The sequence below is a fragment of the Amphiprion ocellaris genome, chromosome 3 (assembly GCF_022539595.1).
Source record: "Amphiprion ocellaris isolate individual 3 ecotype Okinawa chromosome 3, ASM2253959v1, whole genome shotgun sequence".
NCBI lineage: Eukaryota > Metazoa > Chordata > Actinopteri > Pomacentridae > Amphiprion > Amphiprion ocellaris.
In genome coordinates this window covers 7,140,286-7,155,968 of record NC_072768.1, presented here as the reverse complement: position 1 = coordinate 7,155,968, position 15,683 = coordinate 7,140,286, and the positions used below count along the sequence as shown (strand labels likewise).

The window sequence follows — 15,683 nt, the reverse complement described above, 5'->3', positions numbered from 1 at the left end:
CAACATCTGGATGGGGATTAAACTGCTGGATTCCATAGGGGGAATTTGTTTTTCTCTCTCTCTAATGTGCAAGTTATGGAATGATTCTGCTTTTTTTTTTTTTTAAAGTTTGTTTTCCTTCCACTCTCTTGATCCTCCATCACGTGAAGCTACATTCAGAGTAATTTCTGCATCTGAGGGTCACCGCTGCATCCTTCCCTCTCTGCAGCAGCCCCTGCTTATGCTCCCTCCGGCTTGGATAAGCTCAGTATCCACTCCATTGACAGGCACCTTTGACCCCGGTGACTACATGTACACCTGAGTCAGAGGGAAGCCGCAGACCTTGGCCACACTGATTCCACTGGATGCTAATCTAAATTACAGCAGGGCGGAGACATTGACATTTTTCTTGGAGTCGAAGGAATTACGTCTATTCTTGTTCAGTCTGAGTCCTGTGTGTAAACATTGTGATTGTAGGTTACAGTGCGTAAACGTGGAAAATGCCTATGGAAGTGTTCCATATTTTGTGACTCTCACCTTCTCTCCGTCTCCGTCTCTCTCTCTCTACCCCCTTTTTTTGTTGCTTTTTCTCCCTTTAAGCACTTTTCCATAAAACGTCTCTGGGCCATTTTTTTTATCAGCCGTGAAGAGGAGGAGCGAGGGGGTGGGGTGGATGTAAGGGGCGTGTTTTGGTATATAATACTTCACCCTGAGAAGTTTTGCCTGTCGCCTGGTCTTTGGGACAGCCTCTCACACACCATCTCTATAGCCTCACCAACTGGGAAACTAACTCACCTGCAAAATCTCTGCAACCAAATAACTCCCCAACAGTTTCTTGTGTTTTCTTTTCTTACTACTGCCATCTGACATGGAAACCCAGCAAAGACACGGACACCACTCACTTTGCCACACCTGCCGGAGAACGGAGAGCAGCAGACTGAAGGTAACCAGAAGGAGCAGATAGTTTCATACTCGCTTGTGCCGTGCGCGTAATGACAGATCTGACATTGGTTGTAGCGGTATTTTCTTGGCTTTAAAAGTACTACAACCGCCTTCGGGTTCTCTACATGCATTGCTCGCATCTTTTTTGTGCAATATGAGCAAACTGGACATCTCTGAAATTTGCATGCAGCCGAGAAAGTTGAAGATGCGTAAATGGCACGGAGGGCGCTCGAAGCTTTACGCATGACGCTTTAAGGGATTTTGTGGTAGGATAGAAGGAAAAGAAAAGCAGTTGAGAGTATTTTTTTTTTAATCTTCTCCTGACTGGATGGTGCGCCGTTCGCTGGACACGGAGCAAACAGCTGGTCTTTCTGCCGGCAGATAGGGGGCGGTAGGTCTGAGGGTCAGTGAGCTCACTCCAGGGTGAGCAAGGGGAAAATATATGCTGAGTCTGGCTTTTCGGGTAGTTAACTATCGAGCAGCCGGCCTTGCAACTTCTGGTGAGTTGTGTAAGAGTGAGAAAGCTGGAGATACTGTTTCTTTTTCCTTTAGAATAAGCATTTCTCTCAGGTGTGACACACATGACAAGCAGCTGATAGTAGTCTAGTCGAGGACTGGAAATGTGCACCTTTTTTAAAACTCCCATTTCTCTCTGGCAGTTGACTTTTTTTTTTCTCAGTTAGTAGGTCAGTGCACAGAAACTGCATCTGACACTGCAAGAAGTCGTGCGTTTTGTCCAAAGCTTGCATATGTAGTGGATCAGGGTGAAAACATCTGGCTGTCATTTCTTTTTTTTTTTTTTGAACGAATCTTGTGCGGTTTTTGGATGCGTTTTGGTGACACTGTGCTTCATCATGCAATGTGTGTTTTTTATTTCTTTTGCCTGCAGTTCAAGAAGATGTCTTCGACCAGTCGTGCGCTGCTGTTTGCACTGGCCCTGACGCTCTACGTTGTGGAAATGGCCTCGGCAGAGACGCTGTGTGGGGGAGAACTGGTGGATGCGCTGCAGTTTGTCTGTGAAGACAGAGGCTTCTATTTCAGTAGGTTTTTCAAAGCATTCCAAGTTTTTCACAATGAGCTGCATGAATGTCGATTCGCCCTCTCTCTTTTTTTTTCTTGTTTTTATTCCTCCTGCGTTGAAATCTCTCTGTTGTTCGTGCGCACACATCTGTTTGGATAGCTGAGACTGTCTGTGGCTGTGTGGTATGCGTGTTTGCTATTTTTCTTTCTCACGCACTCGCACACGCACACACAGGCTGAGAGACGGAGAGAGAGAGTGAGATTATAGCCAGCTGTGTGTCCCAAGACTTGGTCCAGGCTGCTCTGCTGAGTCTGCTTACAGCCCCATACCTTCTCATTGCATATGAAAGGCTGCCGAGCTGCGAAGGCACACACGACTCAGCGACACAATGGGCCGCTTGTTTACCAGTAAAGTAATAGCACCCCAAGAGGCATACCAGTCACCTCAGCACCAGTGTTCCCAGGACAGGAGACCACACTGATGAGCCCAGTGTTGGGGGGTGGTGGTGGTGGTGTTGATGTCAGGGTAAAAAAAAAGAAAAGAAAAAGATCATTAACATCACTTCTGATCATTGCTTCCATTGTGGTGATGATGGAAAGCATTATGTGAAAGCATTGTGGTAGCTGTTAATCCTCAACTGGATAAGCTTCTGTTTGTGGCATGCAGGGCTGATTTTTTCCAAACACTTTGGTTCATTTTTTTAAAAAAAATTTTTCTCGTAGCTGCGTCCCACCCCACTGCTTTTGACAGACAAGCAGTTTCTTTGTGCGCCGCTTTGCCACAGAAGCTTCTCTCCAATCAGAAAGATCATTATCCAAATTGGCCCAACATAGATGTGCTCCCTCCTCCTCCTCCTCCTCCTCCTCCTCTTTGCCTTCTCCCCCCCACCCCACCACCGGATCACCCCTTCTCTTTTCTCTCTCATGTTCCTCTTCCTGCAATCAAATCTCGCCATCCCTCTCATGAGATTTCTCCCAACATTGTGTGGGTCGCTGGACTTCAAACGGGGGCCTTTTATTGATCGCGGATAATGTTCCCCCTGTGCACAACATGCTAGCCATCCACGCCCCCCACACATTCTTCCTCACCTTTTTCCCTCACGTCTTCGCTCTCTTCTTCTTCTTTTGTTTTGCATTCTTTCCCCTGTTTTTGACCCTGCCTCCTCTGCGCTGATCCCCTTTCTCCTGTGTTCTCTACCTCTCTCTATCCCTCCTCTCTCTCTCCTCAGCCTCTTTATCTCTGCTGACTTGACAAAAGACAAGGTCACAGAAGAGTTTCCATTTTATGTATTTGCTCACCCTGAGGTCTGTCCTTAGAGCTTAGCTTCTTCCGTCGCTCTCTTTTGGCCTCTACAGCATGGGTGGTGTTTACTTGTGTATTCACTCATTTAAGGACTTCCAGATAGCCCTAATCAGATTATCTTCTACAAACAAAAAGATTTGTTGCAGTTGGTCATAGATTTCCTTTTATCCTCTTTGCCCCGAGGGGCTGCTGCTATGATTGTGGAAGTAATCCTGCAAAAAACAACCTACATTCATTGCTGATGCCAGTGCCGTGTTTTCGTGCCTTGACCTCCTCTTTGCTGTGTTCCTCCTCAGGTAGGCCAACCAGCAGGGGTAACAACCGGCGCACCCAGAACCGTGGGATTGTAGAGGAGTGTTGTTTCCGTAGCTGTGACCTCAACCTGCTGGAGCAGTACTGTGCCAAACCTGCCAAGTCTGAAAGGGACGTGTCGGCCACCTCTCTACAGGTCATACCCGTGATGCCCCCACTAAAACAGGTACATCTGAGCAATAACACACCAGTATGGGAAACTAATCCTCATCTTTATCTGTCCTCCCATCTCCTGTGCCTCCATTCACCTCTGGGCCTCACCCCTATGTCACTGACACTCGAGCACAGGCTGAAACCCACGAAAAGCAGGTTTATCTCGTTATATGGCCAGTGGTAAGCAGTAACCTTCCATGCAAAGTGCTGACAATCGTGGAAAACATCGACACAGTCGCAGCACGTTGCATTAAATCAAAGGCACACGGTGTGTCTGAGAGTCTGCGACACGGTGGAGACTGCTGGTCCGTATCAAAACAACATGCTCTGAGCGTGTGATTATTAGTCACGGAACAGCAAGCTTCTCCGAAAGAGAGAAAAAAAAAAAAGAAACTCACGGTCAGAAACACCTGACCTGGCCGAGCGGAGCTTCTCTGAAATATGGCACAAACATGCAGGGAATTGTCAAAGCATTCGCTCGTACTGAGCTATGGCAGCTTTCCACCTCTTAAAATGTCTTTCTTTAGACAAGCCTGGAAAGATGTTTATACTGCCTGACTTGCCAGAAAATCAATGTCGGTGGCATGAGATTGCGAGAGATGTAAACAAGAAAATGCAATAAATATTGCAAATGTCAGGGGGGAAAGTGTTTGAAAATGCAAAAAAACAAGCTGCTGGGTGGGAATTAGTTTGGACATGTCCATGGTTTGTCTGGGTAGTGAGAGTTGATGGGTACAGCCTGCTCCGAGGGCCAGCTGTTCTTAGGCTATTGAGCAGGCCCAGAGTGAATGAAGGGGGATAAACACTCTTCAAGTGGTAGGACCAAAACAAGCCATTCACATGGAGGACTGGCCACTCACGCATAAATTCTAGCTTTGCTGCCGCCACTCCCAGTTTGTCTTAATCTTTGGTCTTCGGCTCTGTTTAAAAGAGCCTGCTGTGTGTAAATAGAAGTTCTGAAATGACAGTGTGTTTACGTGCCGCTTCATTCGGTCTGTGGAGGTTATGCAGTTCAGGGAGTCGCTGGTTGAATGACGAAGTGCTCCTCATATGTATATGAAGGAGGGTGTCCGCCCTTCCCTTCGACAGTATGTTAAAGAGGCTGAACTAAGTACTTGTTGACGGCTTCTTTCAGTCGAGGAAACCAAAACAAGGGCCAGTCGGAGGCAGGGCGAGTCTGTTATGACGCTCGGCACTATAAGAATGACATTTGATTTCCATTTTACCGGCCCAACAATGACCCAATGTTTTCACAAAACAAACACGGTTTTCCTCCATTGTAATAAGCACTTGCACAGTATCTTATCACAGCCTAATGAACTGACGCCCTCTTTTCCCTTTTTCCTCTATTTTCGCCTGCACGCCAAAATAGGAAGTCCCAAGGAAGCAGCATGTGACCGTGAAGTATTCCAAATACGAGGTGTGGCAGAGGAAGGCGGCCCAGCGGCTCCGGAGGGGTGTCCCTGCCATCTTGAGGGCCAAAAAGTTTCGGAGGCAGGCGGAGAAGATTAAAGCCCAGGAGCAGTCAATCTTCCACAGGCCCCTGATCAGCCTTCCCAGCAAACTGCCTCCCGTGTTGCTCACCACGGACAACTTTGTCAACCACAAATGAGCCCGCTGCCAGCCCTTTGCACAGACAAGAGTTTTGAGGGTGAAAAAAAAGCCTAGGGGATTATAGCTTTGTCTCTGACGTCATTTCTGTGGCAGTCCTCTTTGACCTCCCCTGCCCTGTCCGAGCCCACCAGTCCCTCCCCCTGCTCTCATCCACCACGTCTTGAACCCCTGGCCCTTTTTTCTAAAGCCCCCTCCCCTTCCACCTCCATCCCTCAACCCCACCCACCCTCCTCCGGCACACAAACATGCCTTCACATTCTTCCTGTCTGAACTCTTTCGCTCCCTCTCTCTTTCAGTCACTGATACAAAAGGCACAAACACAAATGTTGAACAAAAAGTTAACAATTTGGCTGAATGCAATTCAGGTGGATCCTTAAGCAAAAGAGAAAAGAGAAGGGAGAAACGAAGATGAAAGAGATCTGTGGTTTGCAAGTGTCAAGAGGACACCTAGCGGAATGTTTTTTGTCCTTGTGGAAGACAACTGAAAGTGAAGAGCAGCTTGCATGAAAGAATCCATTCCACATCATTTTTTTCCTGAGGCAAAAAGAAAATCTCTGTTAGTTCTTTTTCTTATTAGTTTGCACCTCTACCTATAAAGGGACTTCCACACTGTAAGGAATTATTTTGTAAAATTAGATTCCTGTTCCAGCACCTTTTGATCACAAACAAAAAGCAGAAAAGAGTCTGCAAAATTGCACATTGCCACGGATTACGTCAAAGTAAAGAAAAAAATGGCACTATTTTTTTATGAACAATGAACGTGTAGCTTAAAAAAATGTCATGGTGCTAGCTTTGGGAATGGACTCAAAGAAGAGGTTGAAAAGCACGTTTTTTTCTTTGAATGAATATTAAAACTTTCCGTTTTAAGGAAAGTGTGACTTTAAAAAAAGAGGAAAATAAAGGATATGGGGGAGCTCCTGGCAGTGGCAATGTCAAGGGGGAAAAGTCACTGAGGAAAAATATGGGCTGTGTTGGCATCTAGGCTCATGGCGAGTGCTAGCGGCTGCTCATTACCAGTTTGCCAGCATAAGCGGCAAAAGAGGGGGACCTGAGACCCAGTCCCTGTTCCTCTGGTCCTTCTGAGGCTGCCGGACACACGGAGCAGTGTGGGGACACATATGGGACGCAGTGGACCGCCTGGATCGGGACAGTACTATAGTTCTGGGACAGTACTTCCAGTTTGCCATGGCTTTGCAGACTGCTCTGACAGGAAGAACATGGCATGGACAAAGAACGAGTGGGATAATGATGATTATATTTTATTTTGTCTTTTTTCATATCAATGTTTCAATGAAAAAAAAAAAAAGGAAAACCCTGTCAGTTTCTGGTACCGTGACATTCCTGTTTTTCCAAGTTAGGCATTTTTTTTGTTTTCATGGTTATTGTTATGATGTTCTTTTACAGTTTTAAAGAAAGGCACAAAATTTCAATTCAAAGGGAAAAAAACAGCAATAATGTCAACTAACATTTTATTTTTATTGTATATCAGTAGTATTCACATGCTTTTGCCTGAAAACAAATACTTGAAAATATATATATATACACGTCTATATATATATATATATATCTATATATGTATAGATATATATATAGATATATAATTAGTTTCCAGGGACGTTGTGTTATTTTCCTTTAGTCTGAGCTGTATCTTGCGTAATGAGCCGCCAAGCTTTTTTGTTTGTTTGTTGAAATACAAATAAGGGCACTGTATAAAGGCATTATTTATTTTGTTATAAAATATATTTGAAAAATTGGTCCAAATAATATACGTAGCACTGATGCTCAACTGACGGATTTATTTTGTATGATCTCTGTTTTCCAATTGGAGTTGTAAGGCTTTTTTGTAGATGCTTTGTACCAAAAATAATGTCTTTATTTTCCTTTTTTTTCTCATTTGCCATAATTACTTTATATTAATATTTTTAACAGCAGCATAGCCTGGACTTGCTTTGGCATGTTATGTCACAGAAAAAAATAGGCACATACTCTGAATATGTCGGTCTGCATGGATTTCCAGAAGCCTTTCAGGGTTGTCTGAGAAAAAATGGAAAGCATCAATGAGTGACTTTTTCATTGTTGGAAAAACAAATAACTGTTCAACATTGATTGTACTCAAGCCCACTATGTTTTTAAAGCCACTTTAGTATTGATGGCGGGGGAGGAGGGGAGAATGATCAGTCCTTCATTAAATCATGTCTTTGTAATTGTGCATGGCGTCCTATGATCTTCTAAGGAGCATCTTATATGTGCCAGTGCCACTGATGCTGTCGGTTGGGTTATGAGGCTGTAAATGTCCGCTCAGCTGTAGATTTTAGGGTTTTAACTTACATGTGACCTGACAAAGTCGTCATATTGATGCCCTAATTGGAGGTAATGATGTCGCTATGATGCTAGCAACCATCCAAGGTCACCAAAAGGTCATTGGCTTTCAAAGAGAGACTATATCTATCTATCTATCTATCTATCTATCTATCTATCTATCTATCTATCTATCTATCTATCTATCTATCTAGATAGTCTCTGTTTGTAAAAGACAATTATCTGATCTTGTGCATCATCAGGATGTACCTGTATTCGCATGGCATATGTGTTAGTGGGTGGCGTTCACCCCTCACAATCTTCCAATAATGCATCCATTATGCATTTGATGAAGGGCTACCACGCTAAACCATTTCTGAAGCACTCAGGAAAAAAAATCTAATCTGTGCTCTCCGAGGGAGAAGTGGAGTCGTTGCTGAGCTGTAGTGATAATGTTGTTGTGGAAGGGCAGCTGAGGTTGTTACCCGTACCTGGCCACAATGATTCAGTTCTCTGTGACAAACCACTGAAGCCTATGTCAGAAACAAGGTCATTCTGTGCCACATTATAGTTTCCTCCTCTATTGTGTCATGCATCACCCCATGAAATGGAGACTTAATGGATACTCGCCATACTGTGGTGGAGAGTCAAGAGAATATATCTTTCTTTTTTTTCTGTCAGAGAGATCTCAATTATCAAGGCTGCATCTTGTCTCTAATTATATTCTACTTCAGTTGTGCAACAAAGCAGGCAGTGCAATTATTATTATTATTATATTAATATTATTATTATATTTTATATTTTATTTTATATTTTCCTGCTAGGACTGCATTCATTCACTATTGTAATGTTCAAACAGGCTACTCTAGTGTTCTTATGAATGGCGTGAAAGACAACCACTTCTTTTCGCTGAATATGAAGAGATATCTTGCCGAGCAAATGGCAACTTTGTGTGTGTCAGTAGCTCACTCAGCCTGTGTGTATTTTATTGATTTAACCTCTGCACGCTAGAACGTCCGAAATGCACAATTCATGTACTTTCATTTTTAATATCAATAAAAAAAACATTTTATCAAACGTACAACGTCTAAAAGACTTACTGCTTTGTTGGATGTCTGCTCAAACTTCTCTGTGTACGTTGAGCTCCAGGGCCATTTGTGAGATCTGTTTATATCAGTTAAACCTTATGTACCCTGCAGATGATTTATTACATCTTGAGGCCTTGAAAAGAATCTCCAGCTGCTTTTAGCACCCTCTCTCTTCCTCTTATCCACCCACCCCCTTTCTCCTCTCTTTCCTCTCTCTCTCTCTCTCTGTATCTGCTTATCCGTCTGTCTCTGTCTGTCTGTCTGTCTGTCTCCTCTGACAGGGCAAAGTATGCCCAAGTCGAAATCAGCACTCACAGAATGACAAGCAGCCTCGCCGCAATTCCTCAGTCCTTCCTCTTCTGCATGCCACACTAACCTGACCTGTTCTCGCTGCCTCCGACACACCCATCCGTACATCCATCCCTTCATCCTCCAGTGGCTTGTTAACTACTGGAGCAAGCTCCACTTCAGTGGCTTAGTTTAGCAACCGACATGTCTCAAATTATCACATGCATATTCTGAAAATGGCACAACCTTTCATTGTTGACATGCATGCACATACCCACCCATGAGATGTCTGTTACCGGGCAGATTTACAGCATAGTATCTTTGTTCCCAGAATGGAACAGTTTGGGGCACTGGGGTTATCTTGGTTCAGCAGGGCTTACTGTAGTTCTTAGTAATGTTCTCGGCTGGCACCAACGGGTTTGAACTTTACAGCCAGAAGTGAGGGAGAAATCTCTTTTTCTTTGGCTTCGGTGCAAAGTTTTGTCTTACAGTGATGAGATGCACATGTGTTGCTTCTGGCAAAGCGGCGAGGCTGGTCGACTATCGCTGCAGAGGAGCTCAGGAGTTCTGTGTTTTATGGTTATAAATCGCTCTATTAAATCACCTTTGCCTCTCTCATGAAACCTTATTGCCCTACTAAGGAGTCCGTTCCCCTGCAGAAAGAGGGAAAAACACTGGAAGTGTACGCCGTCAAAAATTGTTTGTTGCTGCGGGATAGCTAGAGGCTGCACAAGTTCACACACAACATGCACGCACTGAGCATGCATGGAAACATGGAAATTTTCAGTATTACTCAGGTTACTTTACTGATAAATGCTCTCACTGATTTAACTCCGAGGGTTGAGGTTTAAACACTTAGTTGTGACAGTTAAGGAGCTCGGGAATGCATGTCTTTGCAAAAATGTCCTCCCGCACCTAAAATGTGTGTAGTGTGTGTGTGTCTCTGGGACTAAAGCTGTTCCCTGCAGGTGTTTATGACTCTCTGCAGCTTGGTGAGATCGGGGACGCTCTGGTCCTCAGGGCTCATCATATCACCCGTACGTCTGACAGGGCAGAGTCTGGCATGACATAAGTCAACTGAAATAAGCCAAACCAGGCCAAAATGTCAAGATGAGTGGAAGTGATATCGCAGTGATGTCTGAAAAGAAGGGAGATTTGCATTTAGATGGTTCAAAGCATTCTCATTTATTGTAGGATTACAGAGTATTAATCACGTTGTTATGCAATAATCTCAACAGGACAGAACATGCAGACGGGTAAAAAGGTTTTCCCCTCCGTCCAGGGAATGCATGTAATATGAGCAAGCACATTTTTAACTTGTCATCAAATTTAAATGTACATCTGCATCTAAAACTGGAGCCGTGGACATAAAACCACTATAAAATTATCCTAAATAAGTAAACAATAGAAGGAGCACAGAAATACCACCTCAACCTAAACTGGTGGAGCCAAATAAACCATAAACCCAAACCCACGCATCCATCCCCACCAGAGAGGCCTCCTGAACTGTGGAGCAGAGTGTAGATGTGGGTGGCACAACTCTCCCAGGCCTGACATTGGAAACTGCCAAAGAGCACACTAGAGTTAGTTGTGGTTGGCCGGATGCACGGGATGCATGTAAGGCCAGGCCAACTATTGAGGCACAGGGTTTGGCAAGCCGAGGCCATCACAGCCCAGCGTGGCCACACAGGCCAATTAAGACGGGCCTTCTCCTCTCCTTTCTTCTCCTCTCCTCCTCTGTCTATCTCTCATCTCTCCCTCTCTCTTTATCTCTCACTTTCTCTCTTGTACTCCCTCTCTCTTTCTCCCAATCCTCACAAAGCGTGGTCACACATTCCTCTTTTCCCACTTTGCCTCTCTAATTGCTGTGGACTGAAAAGAGGATGGAGAGAAGGCAATGAGATTGAGAGAAAGAGACAGTGAGAGGGAGAATTAGAGGGAAAGGGGGTCATACCACAGAACCTCTATGGCCAGGACAAACTGTACTGGTCCCCCTGGAGTAGTCAAAACTCCTGTATGCAGCGTCTACGGGCTCAAGCGTCCAGCGCTGCCGCTCTCGTTAATTAAAATATAATCGTTTGGCTAATTCCCCCCCAAAAGAGCTGAAGTTCATAATGTAAAATACAATTGAATCTACATCCTTGCATGAGCGCTGAGGTGGTTACAGCAGAGCCACAGTATAAAGAGGGGATTGTGTTTCTTCAGCGCCCCACAAAACTACCTAATTGCTGATTCCTAATCAACCAGGAGCTGCGACGGCTTTCCTAATTATGTAACCGTAGGTTCTGACATATTAACAATGAAGTGGAAGTTTTGGTGGATTTTCTGTGTGAGGAGAAGAGAAGAAGGTCAGGCCTACCGAGTCCTCTTCCTCGATCATCCACGTTTGTTTATGTTGTTTACATGGCTAAAGTTGTCATAAACATTTATCTTCTTTTTCTTAAACACAACACAGTTTATAACGAGTGAAATAAATTCAAGGGTGTGATGATGAGGCAAAAAACAAACTATTTGGGCACACAAAAACAACTGCACAATGTCAGTGTTTGTCTTTGGTCTATGTCTGATCGCCGCTTAAAAAGCATGAGAAGGATCCATACGGCCCACTCACACACCAAATATAGAGAGCTTTGGATGCTAAATTTGTAAAGTTTTGCAATTTTGAGGCTTTTGGTGTCTTTGTCAACACACACACACACACACACACACACACACACACACACACACACACACAAAGGTCAGAAATGTCAGAAACGGCAGAGCCACGTGAAAGCGACAAAATGTGTCGGGCATATTGTATCCTAGAGGGCCACAACATGGGAAATGAGGTGGTTGAAGCCATACAAAATCATAACAAAGGGGGAAGTGGTTTCCAGTGTGGTCACTGGGTCATTCCATGACAATTTCCTCTTACTGGAAAACAAGGGGGTCACAGCTTTACCCTGAAATCTACTCTGTGTGTGGTGCACAGACTGCCTGGGCTATATTTACTCACAGGGGTCAAATGTTACACTCTGTGGCATCTCACTTAGAAGATTTTTAAACATTTTAAAATCACCGCACACAATCCCAGAGTATGTCTCAGCCGAGGTGACCTTTTATCGCTTTTGACATTTTTAGAAAATATTCATGAGCTCGTTTAAGGCTAAATTTAATTGAAGGTGTTGCAGGAAGAGTGAAGTGGGTGGCAGTAAATGTTTAAAAGCAAAACGCTGCACTTAATTAAACAAGGAGGTCAGCATCTTGTAACGTTTAAGGTTTCTGAGTTTTTAACTTAACATTATCCAGGTGGGTCCTTACTTCGCTCTCTCAGGGCATTCATCATTGTTGCACGTCAGTGTCACTATGTGGGGGTCACCGGGGCAATACCTGGGACCAACACATACAAAAACACACGCACACACACGCACACACACACACACACACACACACACACACACACACACACACACACACACACACACACACACACAGGCAGCGCTTTTCCAGTGATGGGTCAAAAAATCTAACAGATACACAAAATCTGCTTGTTATTCTGCATAGAAGGAATTGAATCTTTTCAAGCAAAGGCAGACAATCAGTGATGCTGGCACTTGTTGTGGCAGTAGAGGCACAATAAAGCAGGCTGCACAATAACCAGGGACACTCCCCTCTATGTTTGAACAACATATAATTACAGATCAGGATAGGAGAGCCCATTCTGAGGGGAAAATAGCAATCTCTCTTAATTACAAGGCAGGCCATGATCCATACCTATCCCTCACTTCAAATAACTCTGTTGGATGACGCTCTGTTGGAGTGGCTGGCAGTAATATTTCTGTTCAGGTGGAGATAGACGACACGAGCGAAACTGAACTCATAAATGTAGGAAAAAGTTTCTAACACATTTTAAAATCTTAAATCGTGCTGATTCATGAGTTTTTCTAAAAAAATAAATAAATAAAAAATACCCCTAGCAGAGCAACAACCTCCACTAACTTCTGCATGTTTTTTCGCTTTTTATAAAGCGTACAAGATCCCTGTGGATGTTATTATATGCTTTTGAATGACAAGTGTTGAGCTGAACTTTTGTGCAACACTTGAGTGAGTTCCAGCATGTGCGTCCAGCTGTCATGCTCTCACACAGCTCCAGTCCCCAGTGAACAGTGTCAGCATACAGCTATGGTGGAGGTTCCTCTCTCTGGCCAGATGAGCATTCAAGTTATCTTCCCCACATAAACAAGATAAGCTCCATTTCGTTGGCCCTCAGCAGAGCCCAGGGGTTACAGAGTTCATTCCTTCTATTGCTCCCTTTCTCTTCCTCTCCTCGACTTTTTCCTTTTTCAGTTTTTGTGCAACTTCTGTTTTTCTGTGTCGTAAGGATTTCCGCAGAAACTGTCATCACGAGCAGAATCTCCTGACTTGGAAAAACAATGCATATAAAGTAATAACTCATTCACACAGCTCCGATTGTCGTTTCATTGAGAAACTGTTTCATAATTGCGCTTTAGTCGGTGCCGAAAGCAACCAACTTTTTGAAGAATGACAGACATTTCAGATATTGTCAGAGCCCACGCAGGAGCACAAAAACCCAGACACGCACACACAAGCACTAAACAACAACAACGCAGCAGAAGAGTGAAAATATTTGCGAGGAAATTGCTCGAGAAGGACATTGCAACTGTGCCATTTGGCTGCTCCAAACCATTGTCCGCTGAGACTTGCCATGGAAGCTGGCAGCAGTTGTTTGTGTCTGCTGTGCCATCGTTCAGCCCAAGACTGTCAATTTCATTCTCATGCTTCAGTAATGTGGATGGGAAGACGTCCAGAAATGCCACAACTGAGAGACTATGTATGTGTGTGTACGTGTATATAGAGAGAGATTTCTATCCCTATACACTACGTATATATGTATAATTCCTATACACTGTATACATACATACATATACATATTGTATATATCAGCTATGTAGATATAGCTCATACATTGTTATATACAGTGTGTGCATATATATATGTGTGTGTGTATATATGCATATATATTTATGTATGTATGTATACATAGTGTGTTTGTGTGTTTGTATGCATGTGTGTATGTTTAAAATAGTGTGAAGTGATAACAAAGTATGTTGAAAACCCACACATACGCTCGCATGTACACAAACATAAACAAATAAACACGCATAAGCAAAGATGCATGAAAGCAAATATGCACACATAAACACATGCAAGCACATTTACACACATTCAGCTGTGAACACACACACACACACACGCACACACACACACACACACACACACACGCACATTTGTGTTCATGGAGCCCTGCTAATGATGGGTGGCAGTTTGATGTTTGTGTGTGTTCCAAAAGAATTGGCATTACTACTTGGACCAAATCAGCAGCCAACAGCAGCAGGCTATTAACAAAACTGTTTCTTTGTTTGCTTTTTTCCTGTTTTTTTTTCTTTTTTTTTTTCTTGAGAGGCGCCAAGCAATTAATGGTCTGCCTATGGGAGACCGACCAGTAAACTGTGCCACAGTGGAGAACATATGCACAATAATACATGACGCGGTGGAAGGATAGATTGTATTACGACAGGCCTGCATTTATGATTTTAATGTTTATTACGGGATAGATGAAAGAAAACACTGTGTTCTGTGTCCAGCTGACATCTATAACGGTGAGATGCATTTTAGACCGTGCAGTGTTACCAAATTTTAGGCCTCCGGGAGCATACACATGAAAAAGCTGTGTGTGTGTGTGTGTGTGTGTGTGTGTGTGTGTGTGTGTGTGTGTGTGTGTGTGTGCGTAGTGGGAGGTAGAATGTTGGATTAACTTCCTTCAGCACATGATAGAAATAGAGAGACAACCTGGAGCAGACAGTTTGCTGCCTCTTTCTCTGCCAGGTCTTAATTAATCAGCCATGTGATATTAATCTTAATGGTGCAATGCAGGGCTTTCCTGAAGGTCAAATAAAATAAGTGCACATGACAGAGAGGGAAGAAAACACAGCTCGCTCATGGCCGCGAGGTGATAAAACTGCAGCATTCAAATGTAAACAACTTCTGTTGGATAGCTTTTATCTGCAGTTATATTGTACCACTTGAAAAAACGCTGATAAGTACTACAGATAGGAGGACCTGGGTGGAAAAACCGAAGTATATTATGAACACACATAAAGCGGTTAAGATCTTTTTGCCATTTCTTGAATGAATAGTGAAAGAAATTTGACATTATAGTGCTGCTCTAATCCTGCACTCATAAGCATTAATGTAAACCTTGTACTTGCCATACATAAATAAAGACAGAATAAAGATAATGAGCGGTTCCTTGTGAGATGGTGTGCACTGTGATTCATGCATCCTGCCCTTCTGTCCACGCTGCATTAGTGAGAGCTGAGGGTTCAGGGCACGCTGCCAGCAGCCTGACGGGACACCAGTCCATGGTTCAGTATCCACACCTGGCCTATCCGATGGTACAAAAATCACTTCTTGTGTGGCGAAAAGCAAAGAGATCATACAAGATAAATGGGGCAAGTGTTTAGCGTGGATGGGCCTGATTAATGTACAGCCACATAATGCTAAATTAGAGGATGTGGCTGAGCCATAAAAGTGGCAGAATGTGAGATAATGTGGATTTATAGCTGCGTGGTGGTAATGAGTACACAAGCTCATGTGATAATTAGGTAAGTTTCAGTGTTTTGACA

At 43.6% G+C, this 15,683-nt stretch overlaps 1 protein-coding gene across 1 annotated transcript; it reads left to right on the top strand.

Annotated features, from left to right (window-relative positions):
- Window positions 1-704: 704 nt before the first annotated feature.
- igf2b (insulin-like growth factor 2b) lies at window positions 705-8,705 on the top strand. The gene is made up of 4 exons (XM_055009258.1): window positions 705-922; window positions 1,811-1,965; window positions 3,545-3,722; window positions 5,082-8,705. The coding sequence occupies exons 1-4, from the start codon at window positions 848-850 to the stop codon at window positions 5,319-5,321; spliced, it is 648 nt and encodes a 215-aa protein (XP_054865233.1). The 5' UTR covers window positions 705-847; the 3' UTR covers window positions 5,322-8,705.
- The last annotated feature ends 6,978 nt before the right edge of the window (window positions 8,706-15,683 follow it).

Excerpts from the sequence above, each read along its gene's own strand:
- igf2b (XM_055009258.1), top strand. The coding sequence starts at position 848 with ATGGAAACCCAGCAAAGACACGGACACCACTCACTTTGCCACACCTGC. Across the intron at positions 923-1,810 it reads CGGAGAGCAGCAGACTGAAG|TTCAAGAAGATGTCTTCGAC; the intron begins GTAACCAGAAGG and ends TTTTGCCTGCAG. Across the intron at positions 3,723-5,081 it reads TGATGCCCCCACTAAAACAG|GAAGTCCCAAGGAAGCAGCA; the intron begins GTACATCTGAGC and ends ACGCCAAAATAG.